Below are 21116 nucleotides of genomic sequence, written 5' to 3'. Positions count from 1 at the left end.
GTAGCTTATCCATGACTTTTACGTCTTTCTTCCCCACTATTTCTCTCCCTTGCAAAACACAGTAAGCTTAGTCACAAGGAATTTGTGTCCTACAGTACAGCCTGTAGGAAATGAGCCATCCCTTCCCCTACCCTTCACTGCACCTCTCAGAGTCACAGCCCCAATGTACAATATAATGGCTACAAAAGTTGGGCTGTGATCTGTATCCATAATTTCTATCTACTGAATGAATTAAAATGACTCTGCCGGGTATCTCAAAACATCTGCATTTTATGGTGTTTCATATTTCCAGATGCAAATATTTTACTCAATTCCTGTGCAGGTAAAACCTAACTCTCTGGGTGGGAAGAAGGGATTTGGCTCCAATGACAGAAGAGCACAAGATTCAAAAACTATTTTAGGACCTAGTTCAGGCATTACACTATTTATTTATACCTACACTCAACTATTAGGCTGCTTATATCATGTAAGAACTGATGTGTACACATTATACTACAAACTATATAATGGCAATGTTTATATGCTGCAGTACAGTTTCTCTAGCCCTTAAGAAAATATCAGAGTACAATGAGAAGTAACCCCACTGCCCATATAATAAACAAGGAAGCCCAGAACGTAAGGTATGATGTTCAGAAGCTGATATTTGAAGTTATCTTCACCTCCTTTCCCAAGGTTCCCCCTTGCTCTCTTATGAGAGTTAAAAGAGAATAAGATCATCAAAGACAATGAAAATAGGAAGAAAAAGAAATTAAGCTAGTAAATAAATGGCAAATTGGAATATCTATTCCAGAAAAAAAAAAGTGAAGTCTGCATGATTATATGTCATGTCCCTCTACCTAGTTTTTCTGAGAAAGCCAGAAAGACATGGGGGGAGGCCCCCCACCAGGCATCAGGGAACCTGGCCCTGAAACCTACCTACTCCCTGTGCCTCCCTGGCCAAGCTGCACCTATCAAATCTGCAACTCAGTTTCCTAACAGATAAAATGACAAACCTAGGCTGGGTTGTTTACATTCCCTTCAGCTCCACACCCATAATTCTACTGACAGTAGAGAGAAGAGGCACCTGTGCCACAAAACCTTTTCGTCAGGGAAGAGTGTTCCTTTTGCACCATGACCCATTTCCCCAGGTGCTCAGACTCTGGGAACCACATCCAGCAGAAAAGCTTGCCAGATAACTCTGTGTATTTGGGGGACCGTGATTTGGACTTCAAAGTTTCTGCATCTCCCAGGAGGGCACGACACTGCTGAGGCTGAGAAGCAGCATCTGAGGGCCAGGGCCGCTAGGAGGGGAGCACAGCTGAGACCACCGGGGCCTAAGTGCGGCAGCAGCAGTCAGCCTGGAAGCCGCAGGCAGGAACTAGCACGGGCTGGGAAGGGGCAGAGACAAAGACCAGCCCCATGCGCACCCCAACTTCACCCGCTGCACAGCCTTAGGTAGGGCTCAAAGCCAGGGAGCAAAACTGCAGCCACATCTGCACACACATGGGCCTGCACAGCGGTTTCAATTAAAAAATAAAATAAAAGGCTACTATTTAAAAATCAGGGGAATTCCCTCCAAGTCCACGGGTGATGATCTCTGGCAGGGGAACTAAGATCCCGCAAGCCGTGTGGCACGGACAAAAAATTTTAAAAAATAAAAGTGAAACACCTGGATGTAATTTTAAAATAAAATAAAAATTAGGACATTTCAAACTAAAGTCAGAATATCTGGAATCTTCTACAGGCTGGAACTTAGTGGACCCTGTCCCCATAGGACTCAGCTCTCCAGGAACCCATGGGACACCTGCCTAGCTCCTGGGGGCAGGCGTTTGAGACCTCCTGCTCTAAATCTTAACCCATTAAGTGTTGATAATACCATCCCAAGGGGCTTGGGTGCTCAAGGAGAAGGTCAAAGCCCACGATAAAGAGCCATGCAAGCGAGAATTATTGTAATACATTATCTGCAATAACAGCTCCCCCAGGACCCCTTTTTAGGAAATGGGGGGAAAAAAGCACACTTTCCGGCCAATTAAGATCTCTGTCAAACTGGTTACCTGAGTGCTTTTGTCAATTTTGGAATTCCAAAGGCATTTATATGTGACTAGAACTTGAAAATGCATTAAAGTTTCATCTTTCAAGTTTATATTCTGCTTCCACCCTTGCCCCCAAATCCCTGCAGAAACTATAAACTCTTCCGATGTACGCAGCCGCCTTTACAGTTCAATAAGGAATTGATCTAAGCAGCACTGCCTTTCACATTTAAAAATCAAGGCGGTTGGGGACATCTATTTAAGCAGCTAACGGGCAAAAGAATTGGGGCAGACTCCGTCCAAAGTTTGTCCAACAGGTGGGACGCTCATCAAGCGCAGACTTGCCTTCCAAGAACAAACAGGTCGCGTGGCTCAGCTTTCCTGGGGTTGTGACAGCGACAACCTTAGTCCCTTGCCACAACAGGTTGGGGGAAAGCGCTAATGGAGTGGGTTATAAGATAGTATGCTTCTGGAGTCTGTTTCCCAAGTTGCTGGAGCTTTCTTTAGCTTTAGAACTATGGAAATGTCAAAAAAGCGGGGGAGGGTACTGGATAACCAGAATTTTAAAACGCGCCTTCCGGAAACACTTTTCTCATCGGACACACTGGATACAAAAGTGTCTTCACCGACGACCTTACTTAAAAGCAAGGGGGCGAAGGGCCCTCCGCCGGCTGCTCCCCCGCCCCCCTCACCCCACTCCACGCCCGCCCGTGGGTGCCGAGCCCGGGGCCCCACGCCGCCCCCGTCGTCCCCGCCCCGCGCCCCGCACTCACTGCTCGGCCGGGCACCGCACCGCGGCTCGCGGCTGCCCCCCGGCCACCGCTTTCTCGCCCTCCAGCGCCGCGGCCCCCGCCTCCCGCGCCGGCTTCTCGGCACAGCTCTCCCCCGGCCACGCTCCAGGCTGAAGCATCGTCCCCCGACTCATGGGGCCTCCGCCGGCGGCGGCGCCACAGGGGTTCGGCCGCCTCCCAGCGATCCGGAGCCCCTCCCGTCGGGGCGCCCGGCCGTGGCAGCCGCTGCAGCTCTGCTGCCCGCCGGCTACCGACGGTTCACAGGACACTTCCGCGCGCGTCACCACCGCCCGCCCCGTGGCCTCTGACCCGCGGCGAGGGGGCGAGGCCCGCGACGGCCGGGAGTCCTGCAACGCGGAGCCTGCGCATGCGCCTGCGCGGGCCGAGCCGCCAGAGAGGACCGCCCACGCGAAGCTCTACTGCGCGTGCTCCACCCCCGTGCGCCGCCGGCCAGCCCCAGAGTTCCCCGCGCGCGGTCGTTGACGTAGGAGTCGCGGCAGCTACTTGTCCTCGTGTCCCCAGGCGTGAAGGAGAGAAAGCGCTGGACGAGCGGCGGGAGTCGGCCTCGGTGAGGAGGAGGAGGGCCGGCCTGGGGCGTGAAGGGCGCTAATATGTTTGGGAGCCTTACAGTGTCGCTCTGGGCTTCGGAGCCTCGCCTTCCGCCGGAGGAGTTTCCTCGGCTGTAGAGCGAGGGATGTGGTCCTAGTGGGTGATGTGCTGCTTCCCCAGCCTCCCAGGGGCGATGCCGTCACCACCCGCCCCGAGCCTGGAGCCCGACGGGCTCTGGCCTTCGGCGTGGTGCTGGGCTTGTCGCTCCAGAGCTGAGTTCACAGCCATCCCCTCCGTGAGAAGGGGGACGCGGTCCTACCCAACCGGTGAGCTAGCGCAGCAGCGTGTGTGTGTGTGTGTTGTTGGACTACATTCTTTCAAATAGGAAATTTGGGGGGCTTCCCTGGTGGCGCAGTGGTTAGGAATCCGCCTGCCAATGCAGGGGACACGGGTTAGAGCCCTGGTCTGGGAAGATCCCACATGCCGCTGAGCAACTAAGCCCGTGCGCCACAACTACTGAGCCACGTGCCACAACTGCTGACCCTGCACTCTAGAGCCCACGAGCCACAACTACTGAGCCTGCACTCAAGAGGCTGCAAGGCACAACTGCTGAGCCCACATGCCACAACTGCTGAGCCTGCACTCTAGAGCCTGCAAGCCACAAGTACTGAGCCCACGTGCCACAACTGCTGAGCCTGTGCTCTAGAGCCCACGAGCCACAACTACTGAGCCGCATGCCACAACTGCTGAGGCTGCGCTCTACAGCCCACAAGCCGCAACTACTGAGCCCACGTGCCACAACTGCTGAGGCTGCGCTCTAGAGCCTGCGAGCCACAACTACTGAGCCCTCGTGCCATAACTACTGAAGCCCGGAGCCCATGCTGCGCAACAACAGAGGCTGTTGCAGTGAGAAGTCCATGCACCTCAACGAAGAGTGGCCTCCGCTCACCGCAACTAGGGAAAGCCTGCAGCAACGAAGACCCAATGCAGCCAAAAATAAATAAATAAATAAATAAATAAAATTTGTTTTTAAAAAAAAAAATAGGAAATTTGATTTAGGAGGAGCAAGAGCAAAGGGAAAATATTAACAGACTTCAAAGATGAGAAGACAAAAATGCTTCCTGTCCAGGGAGGGAATAGCGGAGTAGCTGCTAAAGATGAGCAGCAGTCATGGGTACAACGGGCAAAGAGCGCAGGGCCAAAGTATGGAGGAAGGGAATGGCTTGGGCAGTTCGGAAACCTACAAGGGGTTCAGGGGTAAAACGGTTTCATAATGGGGTTTTATTGAAAGTTGAACCTGGAAGAAGGGTACTGGAGACCAGATCTTGAAAAGCCTCCTTCAGCTGACGAGGAACCTTGTGTTTGATCCTCCTTGAAAGATCGGAAGGAGATTATTTTAAAATGTCATTTTGTCTTCAGTTAGAGAAAAGGTTGGAGAAGGGCAACACAGGGAAGCCAGTATAGGGAGACTATGTAGTAATGGGCATCAAAGGGAGAAACTGGCTGAAAAGAATACTTGCATTTTATGGCAAAGAACTGTGGCAGGTTTTCTGCTTTAATTTTATTTGAAAAAGTAAAATACACGTGCTAAAAAATTTCAGAGCATACAAAAGAATATGCAGTCAAATTTTGTATGGATGTTAAGGGTGTGGGATTATAGTGGGATGACTAGTGTCCCATAAAATTCATTCTCCAACTGGAAATGCAATGTGACCTTATTTGGAAATAGGTTCTTTGAAGATGTAATCAGGTAAAATGAGGTCCTGCTGGATTAGAGTGGGTCCTAAATCTAATGTGTGGTATCCTTATATAAGAAGAGAGAATGCAGACATATATAGACACAGAAGGAATTAGGACATGCGAAGATGGAGGCAGAGATTGGGGTGATGTAGCTAGAAGCCAAGAAATGCCAGGAGCCGCTGGTAGCTAGGAAAAGACTAAGGTCATTCCAAAGAGCCTGCAGGAGAAGCATGGCCCTGCTCACAACTTGAGTTCAGATATCTACTCTTAAGAACTGTGAGAATAAGTTGCTGTTGTTTTAAGCCTCTTGGTTTGTGGTACTTTGCAGTAACAGCCCTAGGAAATTAATACAGGGATAAAGATGAAGGCTTGTAAAATACTATCAGGCTGAATTTATTGATAAGAGCCTCCAAAGCAGATACATTTTACCTCAAAGGGTTAGAAAAAGATTGTTTGATTGTTTGCTGAGTGTGTCTCTTCCAATTGTACCCGTGGAACTAAGAAAATAACCACAAGATGGCTTTCAGAGCCCAATGGACCCACTGTGAGAAGAAACTGAGCAAAAACACCATTGATCACTTGACTTCCTTCCACCCAAAAGTGCCTACACTAAATGAAGTTGAAGTGCCAGAACTGCCTAGGATACTGTAGAGGAAGATCTGCAAGGTCTTGGGAAGATGGGAATCTTAGAGTTGATTTATCATGTAAGACTTTCTCACCCACCTCGGAGGGTCCAGAGGACATTACCCTTCAACATGACTATGAGAAGTAATTTGTGAAGTGAGTCCCAGCACCCTTGAAGAGATCTGCAATTGTTCCTCTCTGTATTCAGATGTAGCTTACAATGGAACCTATTATCATCAAACTGAGATTCTTAAATGCAGTGGTGGTGATGGGATCTCAGGGTGGCAGGTAGGTACCAGTGTGGTTGCTGTAATGGACAGCTGAGCCAAAGCAGTAATCAGAATTGTCTGACTCACAGAGACCTGTGGTATTGGCTAGTTGATCATGGTGTCCCTAGAAAAGAAATAGATGGATAATTACTAAATTCTTACCTGGTCTTTATAAGCAGAAGAGTTCTGGGAACTCCCTGGTGGTACAGTGGTTAGGACTCAGTGCTCTCACTGCTGAGGGACCTGGTTTAATCCTTAGGGAACTAAAATCCCACAAGCTGCACAGTGCAGCCAAAAAATAGATAAGCAGAAGAGTTCTGGGTCTATGAACAGAAACCCTAACTTGTGTCACCAAAACAGAAAGTCACAGCCCCTCAATCAGTTCCCAGGCTTGACCCAGTTTACATACCCAGAACTCTGAATGAAGGGGAGGCCAGGTCTTCTTGAGGAAGGACCCTACTTCAGTGCCAAAAATATATAAAGTTTTTCCCCAGCCTTCCCCATAGGGTCCTATAGCCATCAACAAGAGTGACTGTTCGTTGGGGGAAAGGAAATAACCAGACTTTTGGGGCTTAGTAGACAGTGGCTTTGACCTAATTCATGGAAACCCAAAATATCACTGTAGTATCTACCTATCAGAGTAGGGGCTGTGAAGGTCAAATTATCAGTGGAATTTTAGCTCAGGTTCATCGTACATTAGGCCCAGTGGGTCTCTGAACACATCCTGTGGTTATTTCCCCAGTTCTGGAATGCATAAAAAATGAACATGCTCAGCAGCTGGCAGGATCCCCACAATGGTCCCCTGACCTGTAGAGTGAAGGCTGTTACTGTAGGAAAGGACAAATGGAAGCCACTGGAACTGTTGCTACCTATAAAAATGTAAACCAAAACAATACCACATTTTTGGAGGGATTGCAAAGATTAGTACCACTATCAAGAAGTTGAAAGCTGGAAAGGTTGTGATACGCATCACATCCCTTTTCAACTCACCTATTTGGCATGTGCAGAAGACAGATGGATCTTGGAGCATGACTGGATTTTTGTAAATCCGATTATGTGTTGATCCCTGTTGCTCTGCTATTCCAGATGTGGTTTCATTGTTGAGCAAATCAACACATTTCCCAGTACCTGGTGTGCAGCTATTGATCTGGCAAATGCTTTTTCCTTTATATGTGTTGAAAAAGACCACCGGAAGGAATCAACTGGCAAGGTCAGTAGCACACCTTCACTGTCCCACCACAGGTTATATCGAGCCTTCAGCCCTATGTCATGATTTAGTCTGCAGGGACTAAATCCCCTTCCCCTTCCACAGAACATCACACTGGTCTATTATGTTGATGATGATATGCTGATTAGTCCTGGTAGACAGGAAGTGCCAATTACTGTACACATATTGGTAAGATATTTGCATGTCAAGAGGATGGGAAATAAATCCACCCCAATTCAGAGGCCTTCTACCTCAGTGAAATTTCTGGGGGTCCAGTGGAGTTGAGTATATCAAGATATCACTTCTAAGTGAAGGATAAGTTGTTACATCTGGCCCTTCCTACTGTTAGAAAAAAGAGGCATAACACCAAGTGAGAGAAGAGAAGTCTCTGCAATGGTCCAGGCTGCTGTGCAACTTACTTTGCCACTTGGGTCATATGATTCAGTTGATCCAGTGATGCTTGAAGCGGCAGATAGAGATGATATTTGGAGTCTTTGGCAAGTACATATAAGTGAATCACAATGCAAACCTTTAGGATTTTGTAGCAAAGCCCTGCCATCCTCTGAAGATAATTAGTCTCCTTGTGAGAAACAAGTTTTGGCTTGCTGATGGACCTTAGCAGAAATGAATACTTACCCATGGGCCAAGTTACAATGCGACCTGAACTCAGTGATAAATCATATTGATGGTATGTAACCTTGATATGATCGGATGCAAAGGGCACCGCACCTCTGTGATCTTCCAAACCCATAACCCCAGTCTAATGAGAGGAACACCGGACAAATTACAAACTCCATTAGGGGGCATCCTAAAAATTACTTCACCGGTTCATTTCAAAACTGTCAAGGCCACCAAAAACAAGAAAAGTCTGAGAAACTATCACTCAAGAGGAGCCTAAGGAGACATGACAACTAAATGTGGTATTCTGGATGGGGTCCTGGAACAGAAAAAGACATTAGGTTAAACAAAAGAAGTATGAATAAACTATGGACTTTAGTTAACAATAATGGATCAAAATTGGCTCATTAAGTAATAAGTATACCATACTAATGTAAGATGTTAGTAATAGGAGAAATTGGGTAAAGGGTATATAGGAGCTCTGTACTATCATATCCATTTTTCTATACATATAAAACTATTCCCCCCAAAGTCTATTATATTAGAAAAAAATCAAACTCAAATCACCATGTCACAAAATGATAAACCAAGACTTTCCAAAGTAAGGAAGAATGTCAAATCATGTTCTTATTTTGTACTTCAATAGAAAGATTTAAATTTAAAATTTAATTATTTCATCTTTAATCCTTTAAAATTACTATTGTGTATGTGTTTTATAGTATACATAATACATAAACACAGAGGTACACGTGTATTTTTAATGTATATGTGCATATTGGGAATGTCCAAAGTTTTTTTAACCAGCATTACAGAACTAAATTATTAGAGAGCAAGTGTGTAAACTAATTAAGTCAAACTAAATCAGTTTTTCTAAGAAGAAGTTGTGAAATGTAAGCCCATGACCTGTGATATAATTACAATTAGCTTATTGTTATGTCAAGATGAATAAAAAATAGCAGAAAAATCTATAAGCCTAAGTAAAAGCCTGTATAATAACATTGCTAGAGACAATTCCAGTTAGTTTCCAGGTTCCTCTTAAAATCAAACATTCCTAAATTAGAGAATTAAAAGTAAAATGGTGACATAATTATGTGTAAGTCCTTAGACTTGGTAACATATTTTGAACCATCTCAAACTGATATTACTTCTTCGTTGGCCTTGCCTAGAATAGTTAATGCATGAACGATTCTGAGCTCCTTTTCTTTGAATACTTCAGCCCTTATTTACAGTAACTGTTCATGAAGAATACTACTGAGCCATTACAGTTTTTGTTTGTTTGTTGGAATGATTGATTTTTTAAGTTCTCTATAAGGAACTTGTTACAAGTTGGATGCATATCTCCCTCTTCAATACCAAAAACTCATATTTTACAACAAAGTTAAAACACCCTATATTTTTACTCTATGGAATTTCCCAATGTCACAGCTATAAAAAATAGACTACAAGTGTATTCCGTACATCAGTTTCTAAAGTAGTCACAGGTACTTTTTAGTTTATTCTAGTTTCACAGGTTCATGTACTATACTCAATCTTGGCAGGAAGTATCACTAGTTTCACTTAAAAATTAACTACTCTAGGAATACCTGTGTATTTATTTGAAAGACACCCCCCCCGTTTTCAGCATGTCTCTTGATTGTAGAATGCTCATTATTTTTAAATAGGACTTTGGGGGTGGGAGCTACTATGTCTTTGCAGTTCTGAGACTAGAAGAAATAACTTTACAGGGAAAAAATTAGGAGAAATAGTTCATTAAATAATATCTTGCACTAGTAATAGTTTACCTGAAAACCCCCAAAATTGTCCACAAGAGTTTTTCTTGGGAGAAGTGTGTCATAATGAAATTTTATCATGAAATTCAAACCATTTCATACATAAGGAGATGACAGAGGATGATGTTATAAAAAGACTTGGAATTCTGGAAAATATTAAATGAGTCTTTTGCCTCCAGCTAAACAGAATTTCATCCTAAACAAATAATTCAGGCAGCTGATTATCTTAAATTACTTGAAGAGCTTGTACAATGGAATTCCATACCATTAGTACCTTAATATCTGCTTTGGACTGAATCATGGCCCTTTCAAATTCATATGTTGAAACCCTAACTGCCAGTGTAACTGTATTTGGTGATATGAGCTGAATATTTGTGTCCTCCCAAAATTCATGTGTTGAAACCCTATACTCAAATGGGATGGTATTAGGAGGTGGGACCATTGGGAGGTAATTAGGATCAAATGAGGTCAAGAGGGTAAAGTCCTCATGAATGAGATTAGTGCCTTATAAGAGTGACAAGTGTATCTGGTCTTGCATTTAGGCCTTTAATCTATTTTGAGTTATTTCTGTATATGGTGTTAGAGAATGTTCTGATTTCATTCTTTTACATGTAGCTGTCCAGTTTTCCCAGCACCACTTATTGAACAGACTGTCTTTCCTCCATTGTATATTCTTGCCTCCATTGTCATAGATTGACCGTAAGTGCATGGGTTTATTTCTGGGCTTTCTATCCTGTTCCATTGATCTGTGTGTCTGGGTTTTTTTGTACCATACTGTTTTGATTACTGTAGCTTTGTAGTATAGTCTGAAGTCAGGGCATGTGATTCCTCCAGCTCTGTTCTTCTTTCTCAAGATTGTTTTGGCTCTTTAGTTTCTTTTCTGTTTCCACACACAATTAAAAATTTTTTGTTCCAGTTCTGTGAAAAATGCCATTGGTAATTTGATAGGGTTTGCATTGAATCTGTAGATTCCTTTGGGTAGTATGGTCATTTCAACAATATTGGTTCTTCCAATCCAAGAACATGGTATATCTTTCCATCTGTTTGTGTCCTCTTCATCATATAGTTTTTGGAGTACAGGAACTGCTAGAGGAAAATATAAGCATAACACTCTGACATAAATCGCAGCAATATATTTTTGGGTCTGTCTCCTAGAGTAATGGAAACAAAACCAAAAATAAACAAATGGGACCTAATTAAACTTAAAAGCTTTTTCACAGCAAAGAAAATCATAAACAAAATGAAAAGACAACCTACAGACTGGGAGAAAATATTTGCAAACAATGCAACCAACAAGCGATTGATCTCCAAAATATACAAACAGCTCATTCAGCTCAATATCAAAAAACAAACAACCCAATCAAAAAATGGGAAGAAGGGACTTCCCTGGTGATGCAGTGGTTAAGAATCTGCCTGCCAGCGCAGGGGACATGGGTTTAAGCCCTGGTCCAAGAAGATCCCACATGCCGTGGAGCAACTAAGCCCGTGTACCACAACTACTGAACCTGCGCTCTAGAGCCTGCGAGCCACAACTACTGAGCCTGAATACCACAAATGCTGAAGCCTGCACACCTAGAGCCCGTGCTCTGCAACAAGAGAAGCCACCACAATGAGAAGCACATTCACTGCAACGAAGAGTAGCCCTGACTCACCTCAACTAGAGAAAGCCCACACACGGCAACAAAGACCCAACACAGCCAAAACTAAATAAATAAAAATAAATAAATCTATTTTAAAAAATGGGCAGAAGACCTAAACAGACATTTCTCCAAAGAAGACATACAGATGGCCAACAGGTACATGAAAAGATGCTCAACATCGCTAATAATTAGAGGAATGCAAATCAAAACTGCAGTGAGGTATTACCTCACACCAGTCAGAATGGCCATCATCAAAAAGTCTACAAATAATAAATGCTGGAGAGAGGGTATGGACAAAAGGGAACCCTCGTGCACTGTTGGTAGGAATGTAAATTGCTGCAGCCACTGTGGAGAACAGTATGAAAGTTCCTTAACTAAAAATAGAGTTACCATGTGATCCAGCAATCCCACTCCTGGGCATATACCTGGAAAAGATGAAAACTCTAAATCAAAAAAATACATTCACTCCAATGTTTGTAGCAGCACTATTTACAATAGAACAGACATTTCTCCAAAGAAGACATACAGATGGCCAACAGGTACATGAAAAGATGCTCAACATCGCTAATAATTAGAGGAATGCAAATCAAAACTGCAGTGAGGTATTACCTCACACCAGTCAGAATGGCCATCATCAAAAAGTCTACAAATAATAAATGCTGGAGAGAGGGTATGGACAAAAGGGAACCCTCGTGCACTGTTGGTAGGAATGTAAATTGCTGCAGCCACTGTGGAGAACAGTATGAAAGTTCCTTAACTAAAAATAGAGTTACCATGTGATCCAGCAATCCCACTCCTGGGCATATACCTGGAAAAGATGAAAACTCTAAATCAAAAAAATACATTCACTCCAATGTTTGTAGCAGCACTATTTACAATAGCCAAGACATGGAAGCAACCTAAATGTCCAATGACAGATGAATGGATGAAGAAGAGGTAGTATATTTATACAGTGGAATACTACTCAGCCATAAAAAAGAATCATGCCATCTGTAGCAACACAGATGGACCTAGAGATTATCATACTAGGTGAAGTAAGTCAGAGAGAGAAAGACAAATATCATATGATATCATTTATATATGGAATCTAAAAAATGATACAAATGAACTTATTTACAAAACAGAAATGAATTCACAGACACAGAGAACAGACTTACACTTACCAAAGGGGAAAGGAGGAGGGATGGATAAATTAGGAATTTGGGATAAAAAGATACACACTACTATATAGAGAATACATAAACAACAAGGACCTACTGTATAGCACAGGGAACTATATTCAGTATCTTGTAGTAACCTATAATGGAAAAGAATCTGAAAAAGAATATGTGTGTATATATATATATATAACTTAATCACTGCTGTACACCTGAAACATTGTAAGTTGATTATATTTCAGTAAAAAATTATAAGTACCAAAAATAAATTACATTTATTAATTTTTTTAAAAAGAGTCACAAGAAAGTTTGCTCTTCCTCTCTGCTCTCTGCCAGGTACAGATATAAGGAGAAGTCAGCAGTCTACAAATCAGAAAACTTTCCTTACCAGAACTCAACCGTACTGGCACCCTGCTCTTGAACTTCCAGTCTCCAGAACTGTAAGAAATAAATATCTGTTGTTTAAGCCATCCAGTGTATGGTAGTTTGTTACAGCAGCTTGAATTCACTAAGACATTTAGAGATAGGACCTGTGAGGAGGTGATGAAGGTGAAATGAGGTCATAAGGGTGGGGCCCTAACCTGACGGGGTTGGTGTCCTTACAAGAAAAGAAAGAGACACCAGACTTCTCTCTCTACCATGGAGGACACAGAAGGCAGCCATCTGAAAGCCAGGAAGAAAGCTCTCACCAGAAACCAAATCAGCTAGCACCTTGATCTTATACTTCCCAACCTCTGGAACTGTGAGAAAATAAATTTCTTTTGTTTAAGCCACCCAGTCTATGGTATTTTGTCATGGCAGCCCAAGCCAACTAAGACAGTATCATAGAGTACTTCTTTATACTCACCTTTTAGGACAAGCATCTGGGTTCTTTTGGAAAGGAAGCCCAACATTCATACTGTACACTGGAATTTAGAAAGAGCTAGAGGGACAAGTTGTTGAAGTTTCCTAAGAAAATAAAGGTAAGGAAGAGATTCTTAGTCATTTCTGTTCCCTAACATAGGAAATCTTCACCTCCTAGAGTAATCTGATGTTAGGTTGATGATTTTCATATAACCTCATCTTATCTTTATCAAAGTCAGAGGGGAAAACATCACCCTACTATTACCAAAAAACTCTCTACTTGCAATAAGGTAGGTTGTCAACCATACCTTTAAAAAGTCATACCAGGATATTGCTGACAAAGTAACAAGGGCTTTCTGGATCTTTTGCTAATCATTGTCTCATGAATTTTTTTCTTTTTACTCCAGAAATTTAGAGGATAGTTGACTAGGTCTTCTCCAGAAGATAACGCTGCATAATTTCATTATCATTGCATTATTTTCCAAAGACCCTGGCAGCTAGAATTCACCTTAAAATAATGATCTTCAAAGTGGGGTATCTCTATCTCTTGAGGTACACCAGGGCCACTTCATACAGCTGTGCAGCATAGGCCCTGGGGTGAAAGATACCTTTCACAGCTGTACGAGGGCATGGATAGGACTATTTTCCTTTCTGACCACTTCTCTTATGTTCACCATATTCTTACTTTACAAAAACAAAAGACTGCTCTCTTATCCATCCCAAATCTTACTACAGTGTGTCGCTCAAGGGCTGTGTTGTCCAATACAATAGTCACTAGTCACATGTGGATATTGAGCACTTGAAATGTAGCTGGTATGAATTAAGATTTGCTGTTTGTATAAAATACTACAAGGAATAGTACCAAAAAAAAAAATAATAAAACTACCTCGTTTTTAACTTTTTATATTGACTGAATGTTGAAATTATTATATTTTGGAAATATTGCATTACATATAACAGTAATTTCACCTGCTTTTTGCTTTTTAAACAAATTTTAAATTACATATATGGCTCACATTATATTTCTATTGGATGGCACTTCTGCTTTCGGAGAAGTCTCCAATATAAGGCATCAAAAATTTGCATTCAGGCTTTGTGTCTTTCCTTTTCTTCTCTTTAAGAGTGGGTATTTTGGTATTCAGTGGAGCAGTTTGGCCAATATGTTCATTCAGATATAATGTAGAGTGTGGTTATAAGAGTGATGATAATTTTACTCAAAGAAAGCATTGCTCCTGAGTGAGAGTGTTGAGAGAACCAAGCGGAGTATAGGTAAGAAACATTGGTAGCATCTTAGGTCATCCAGGTGACATGCTCATTGCAAGGCTCTCTTCCTTACTTAGCACTGTTCCTTAGAATCAGTGTTTATAAGTGAGATGATTGTCCTATAGTAGTCCCTGATTGACTGTAAAGACTGGATAATCAATCCTTTTGTAATTCAGGGGGTTTCTAATTCTTTGCTTTCAACAAATTTGATGGAGAACCTAAAGTTGATGATTTAAAATAACATTTAATGAGAGATTACTGTGATACTTTTGGCATGCAATTCAGAAGTTGAAATAATTGAATGACTTTACTATAATAAAACTATTTTCATCTATTTTGAGAACAGTGTCTCTGAGTGCTTATATCTGTAAAACCCCAAAATAGAAATTGAATCTAGATTAAATTCTATCTTTCTAACAATAAATAACATTCATCAATAGATTTTGAGAGATGTATCCAATAAAATTTTACTAATTATGTGTAATTATTATCAAAATTTATAATATATTGTTTCAAATCTTAACTACTGATAATTATAATAAAACTTCCAGGTAATTTTAATTTTAAAAGACTTTCAAACATAAAAATACACTGCATTACATAAAATTCTGGGAATGGAGAATGGAGTGAAAATAATATTTCATTGAGAAAAAGGAATGATGTGAAATGCATTCTTTTTTATGAATGATAGTGAATTTCTAATAAATATGTTATTTTGATGGTATTGGAAACATAAGAGTCATGTGATGATTTTATTTTAAAATGTCAATATTTATAGTATAATGGAAATTACATTCTTTAAAACTACATTTCTAATGGAAAATTTTAGATGTCAACTTTCAAAATTTATAATATTTTGAAACAGTTTCACAGTTTTTCAAAACTCTTTTAGGGACAAAGTGAGCAAAAATATTCAGATGACTGCCTCAGATGGCAGCTAGTCAAAACCGTCTCATTTTATAGATGTAGCAGCTGAGGACCACAAGTTCTGTTTATGAATCAGAATCCAAAGCCACATTCAGTCACTGGCTCTGCAACTCCATTCCATCTCCTACGCAAAGAGGGCACACGGGGTTCTGAGAGAAAGTCCGTGTTTATTAATGACAAGGTACCTCTAAGTAAGAGGTCATCTCTTAAATATATTTGAGTTTAGAGCTGTCTGACATCTGTGGTAGCCTGTCACCACCAGTCTCATCAGGATTCTTTCTAAGGCAATCATTTAGAAATATGAGGTGTCCATACATCTATCTCAGCAAGTTGAGTTGTGATTTATCTAACAGCTGACTTCCCTAACAAAGCTGGAAGCAGCTTAGGGGGAGTAGTTAGTCATTGTTTTAGTTGGCTTGGGCTGGGCTGCCATAACAAAATACCATACACTGGGTGGTTTAAACAACGAAAATTAATTTTCTCCCAGTTGTGGAGCTGAAAGTGAGATCAAGGTGCCAGCATGGTCGGGTTCTGTTGAGAGTTCTGTTCCTGGCTTGCAGACAGCTGCCTTCTTGCTGCATTTGCCTGCTGAGAGAAAGCAAGATCTGGATCTGGTCTCGCTTCCTATCCTTAAGGACATAATCCTATTGGATCAAGACCCTACCCTTATGACCTCATTTAACTTTACTTCCACAAAGCCCCTACCTCCAAATATGTCACATTAGGGGCTAGGGCTTCAACATAAGAATTTTAGTTGGACACAAACATTCAGTTCCCAACACTCATAAATCTTTATATACCTTGTTCCTAACCCAACAGATGGCACTAGTGAGCATTAATAAATTTCTGCCGAATAAACTCATATTAATTCCTTATATCAGTGTCATAGTGGCAATGTAGTAAAGCAAAGAGAAAACTAGCTCTATGACCTTGGGCAAGTCATATAACATCTCTGAGCCTCAGCTTCTTCAGATGTAAAGTCTAGATAGCAACTCTTATAAATATGTTATGAGGCTTAGAAGGGAGGTGTGTCAAGGGTATGGAATCGTATGTGTGAAATAATAGCTCTATATAATACTTTTGCTTAACATTTTATAGTTTATGAAGCACTGCTGTATACATCATTCTACTGAATGAAGACCTGAATGCCTCAGACACTTCTAGCACCAAGCTTCATGATCTTGAAGGTCTTGGATCAACTGGTATAGTGAAAAGAAAATAAGGTGACCTTGGACTTCACTAGGTCATAATTTCTGTGTTATGCAATGAAGTAATTCACTGCATTGGTCTATCTCTCGGGGTGATCAAGAGGCCAGGTTAATAAATCTTCCCGGCAGGGAGAGGAAAATATTAGGTGTTTTTGGTTTTGTTGTTGTTGTTGTTTTAACATCTTTATTGGAGTACAGTTGCTTTACAATGGTGTGTTAGTTTCTGCTTTACAACAAAGTGAATCAGTTATACATATACATATGTTCCCATATCTCTTTCCTCTTGCGTCTCCCTCCCTCCCTCCAACCCTCCCTATGTTAGGTGTTTTAATGTCTATTCTTTTGCAAAATTAATCAGTTGCTTGCTATTTCCTTAAATAAATTATTTTTCAGAATACTTACAGCCAAAGTTTTGTAAGTCCTATCACGGACACTAGATGGCACCATAAGAACCTCACCTGCACCAATTCCCGACAGTCCAACAGCTCTTTCTCACAATTTACAGCCTGAAGATTTGTTAACATAGAGTCTAGGGTGAAGAAAACTTAGAGGAAATTTCTTTCATTTCTGTGTAGAGGCTATAAGTTTTCTTTCTAAGAGGTTGATCTCCTCCTGTGAATAGCACGCAGAGGATCAAGACTCTCATGGGAACCTACAGACAGCGTGGGTCAAGTCAGGAGGCTTGGTCTGAGTCCCAGTGCGGATGCTTAGCAGCTGGTTTTTGCGGAGAAAGTCTGTTTCCTGCCCTGTATGCATCTCATAGAATCGCTGGGAGGACCATACAGAGTCATGTATGAGAACTTCCCCGTGCTACAATTAAAAACCAAGGTTCTTTCTACCTCTGCAGCCCCTCTTCCTGGGAGGCTCCTGCCTCGTACCAGCTCCGGGCCTCTGCTACCCTGGCCCCTGCCTACTCTGTTTTCAACCACAAGCTCACTCAAACATTTGTAAAGGACTCTGACATCAGATCTGTTTTTCAACTTTCACTCAAACAGCTGAAACTCATGCTTCTTCGTGTCCTCCACACCAGTGGTGCTCAGCTTCTCTTCAGTGGTCCTGTGGCTGCTCGCCGTCATCCGGAAGTGAACCCCTTCAGATCGTCAGCTTCACGCCCCACTGTCCCAGAAGTCACCCTCCTTCCCTCCCCACTTGCCATCCCTTTCTCTGGGACTCCAGCTCCTCCACGCCCTCCTTCTCGCCCAGTTCATCAGCGCCCGCTGCTCTGCGCACAGAGCCCCTCTTTCTCTTCCTGCCTAGGCTCTGTACTCTCTCACCAGCACCTACAACTCCCACACCCCAGTCCTGCGATGCCTCCAGCCCTCAGGCCCCCGCGGGGCCAGTGCAGCCCTTTGTTTGAGGCAGTGCAGAGCACGAGTGGAAGAGCGCAGGCGTGGAATTCTTTTATTACGCCGGCAATAAACAGCCGTGTAAGTAACCCTGCCCACATGATTGAGCGCTCTGAGCATCAGCATTGGGTGTTTTAGGGGGACGAAAACACCCACCCACAGGAGAATTAAGAGAATCAGGAGGCAAGAAGAGATTTTCTAAAACATATTTTTATGCTTTTATCTTTTGCCTCTTCCACACATGTGACCTCCCCCTGCGATCCGGAGGTACTTCTCTGGAGGGCAAGTGGGTGAATAGGTAGACTAGGATTATTAGAGTAAAACGCAAATAAGAGGCAGGGTGTGGTTTACTTCTAAAACAGGTAATTGAGGTATGAAACTAAAGGCCTGAAGAAAGTAGGGCCTAGAGATTATGCCAAAATATACTTTGGAAACAAAACCGGGGAGAACCAGGTATACCTGCCTTCTGTTCCCCACCACAGCCAGAAAGGATCGTGTGGACCATGGAGGAGGAGCCTGTACAGGAGGAGGAGCCTCAAAGGAAACAGGCAGGGAGGGCAGAGGAGCTGGGCTGTCCCCGTACGGTCAGGCCCCCCATGATGGCTGTTCCCCTGCTCTCTGTGCGTCCCCTGACTGACCATTCCCTGCCTCACCTACACCTACTCACCTGACTGACCTTCCCTCCTCAGAAAATGGCTACATACTCGCCCCGGGCCCCAACTAGTGATTGCTCATTAGATCAGAACATCCGCACCTTGCTGGCTCATCAAAGGGGTGGTGAGGGGCATGCTCCTCTGCTGGTTTCCCTGGTAACCGATGAGCCAACCTGACATCAATTCCCCCTGTAACTGGTAACCTCCCTCTCCCCGTGGTAGTGAAGACGGCCGCTGCCTGCTCCACAGGGTGGGGAGTCATGCCCGGACCTCGCTTCACACAGGTAAGAGCCTCCTATCCGTTAACACCATGGATGTCTCTGTCACTGATTCTGGGGTCTTTTTGCGGTCTTCAAGCTGGGCAAATACTGGGCTTACAGGCCTGCGGGGTGCCGCCCAGCAGTCCCTTTTCAAGAGTCCTACATTCACCTCATCGTGAAACCGTGAAACCTAGGTGGGTCCCTTAACCCCCAGAAGCAGGGATGTGGAAAGAAAATCCACAGCATATATTTAGTCATTTAGCCCTCAAAACAACTCCACAAAACCACTGTTACCCACATAAAACAACACCACAAGACTATTAATGGCCCCATTGTACTGAATAGGAAAGTGACAGGATTTTAACTCAGGCCAGCTGACTTCAAAGGCCGCGCTGTTAACCGTCACCCTGCACAGCCTTTCGGTAAACATCACTTCCCTGCACTCACCCCGACCCCGTCTCTATTCAGTGCCAGCGTTAAGAAGCCGAGTTAGGGAAGGTGGGCTACCATGTGTCTCGTGCTGTTACTATTAAGGTCTAAGCTCAGCTGGGCCTTCGGTTCTGCTCAATCTCCTGTTGTTTGTGCTCCGTCGGCCCCCTTCAGCAGTCCCTGCAGTGGGCCTAGACCTTCACCGTTCCCTGCCCTGCTCTCCCTCAGCCATAAACTTGCCTGTGATTCATAGAGAAAATCGGTGCCATTAGGGGTGGGCTCTCAGCTTCTCTCCTTCCCTCAACTAACTCATCTTCAAGAGCACCCCCTCCTCCTATCCAACCAATTTTCCAAGGAGAGGTTTCTCTCTCTATCCTCCTGTTTCAGACCACTCCCTCCTTTGCTCTTTCACCTCCTCCAGGAGTTCTCTCAGGTGTCTCTTTTTCCAGTATGTTCAATCTTCCCCCTCTCTGCTGGGTCCTTTCAGCATATAAACAAGGTAAGGTCTTTCCTCTCCTTCATGTCATTTCCATCCATAATTGTCCCAGGTGTCAGAAATTTCCAAGCACCAGTCCCTGAATTCTTCCTAAGTAGTGATGAAATCTCACTAATTCATGCTAAAAAATTAAGCAAATAAGGATAATATAGGGAGTTTCTCATTAAGCTAAAGTAATTCCATTTAAATGATTTTCTTTTGTTCTGAAATTATGACTTTTTAAAAAGTGTTCTGATATTCTTTGTATAGGAGGCCCTCTGTATCTGTGGGTTCCATATCCTCGGATACAGAAGGCCGTCTGTACCACACCATTTAATACAAGGGACTTGAGCACCCGTAGAGTTTGATATCTTTTGGGGGTCCTGGAACAGATCCCCCAAGGATCCCCAGGGATGACTGTATGCACCTATCAGAAGTGTGAAGACTTCACTTGAGCAACGAACAACCCTCTTTGCTGTAAGACGTTGAGATTTGGGGCATCTTTTTTACTGTGCATAACCTAGCCAAGAAGTCCTCAAACTCTTTGGTCTCTGAACATCTCTACACACTTTACACTCTTAAAACCTATTAAGGACCTGTATTGACTGTGTTTCCTTACTTTCTGTCTTCTTAATGCTCTGGCACCTGGGACCTTGCTAGCGCAGGGGAGACTGCTCCTTTGAGGACTAGCTAATTCCTAGAGATAACAAACTCCTCCCTTGTGAATATACCTTTCGTGTGCAAGCTAACCTATCCAAAACCATACCCCCTCCTCCCCCATAAGCACCCCCTTTTTCCAGCTCTCACAGGGCTCTTATACTTTGGGCCAATACAGCGATACATTGTTTTACTGCACTTCACAGATACTGCATTTTTTACAAATTGAAGGCTTGTGACAAACCTGCATTGAGCAAGTCTATTGGTGCCATTTTTCCAGCAGCATTAGTTTTTAATTAAGGTATGTACATTGTTTTCCTAGACATAATGCTATTGCACACTTAATAGACTACAGCATAGTGTAAACATAATGTTTATATGTACTGGAAACCAAAAAATTCGTGTGACTTGCCTTATTGCCCCATTTGCTGTATTGCAATAGTCTGGAACCAAACCAGCGGTATCTCCGAGGTATGCCTGTATTCACCTGTCCTAGGCACCTCAGGGCCAGATCCAGGAAACCCTAGGACAGCCCCTACACCTAAGAGCCTGCTGAAATTATTCAAACTAGCCAATCCTAAACCTGCTTACCCTGCCTTGCCTGTTCCTTTCTGCGAAAACCACAATAAGGCTCTCACCCATGCTTTCCCCTCACTCCTTCAACCTTCTGACTGACTAGTGC

The 21116-nt window shown here is 43.1% G+C and overlaps 1 protein-coding gene and 1 long non-coding RNA gene across 21 annotated transcripts in view; one reads left to right on the top strand and one right to left on the bottom strand.

Moving 5' to 3' along the window:
- Nucleotides 1–3071, bottom strand: part of OTULIN (OTU deubiquitinase with linear linkage specificity) — an 84418-nt gene extending 81347 nt beyond the window's left edge. For 3 of the 5 annotated variants that reach the window (XR_008618029.1, XR_003680876.2, XM_028492816.2), the window contains exon 1: nucleotides 2783–3049. Coding sequence is in view for 2 of the 5 variants with exons in the window: in XM_028492816.2 (XP_028348617.1) it covers nucleotides 2783–2934 (152 nt within the window). In the remaining 3 variants the exon portion in view is untranslated. Of the gene's footprint in view, nucleotides 1–2782 lie in introns of all 5 variants that reach the window. The other 2 variants (XM_007102337.3, XM_007102339.3) reach the window with 2 other exon arrangements.
- A 137-nt stretch (nucleotides 3072–3208) lies between these two features.
- The window catches only part of LOC102989342 (uncharacterized), a 52268-nt gene continuing 34360 nt past the window's right edge, over nucleotides 3209–21116 (top strand). For 6 of the 16 annotated variants that reach the window (XR_003680869.2, XR_003680867.2, XR_003680874.2 and 3 more), the window contains exons 1-3: nucleotides 3215–3368; nucleotides 12710–12813; nucleotides 16505–16629. This is a non-coding gene — a long non-coding RNA (uncharacterized lncRNA). Of the gene's footprint in view, nucleotides 3369–3394; nucleotides 3676–7101; nucleotides 7193–10219; nucleotides 10276–12709; nucleotides 12814–16504; nucleotides 16630–17871; nucleotides 20736–21116 lie in introns of those variants that run through there. The other 10 variants (XR_008618026.1, XR_003680865.2, XR_008618025.1 and 7 more) reach the window with 9 other exon arrangements.

Source organism: Physeter macrocephalus, chromosome 8, assembly GCF_002837175.3.
Source record: "Physeter macrocephalus isolate SW-GA chromosome 8, ASM283717v5, whole genome shotgun sequence".
NCBI classification, from domain to species: domain Eukaryota; kingdom Metazoa; phylum Chordata; class Mammalia; order Artiodactyla; family Physeteridae; genus Physeter; species Physeter macrocephalus.
This window is presented reverse-complemented; position numbering and strand designations above follow the sequence as displayed.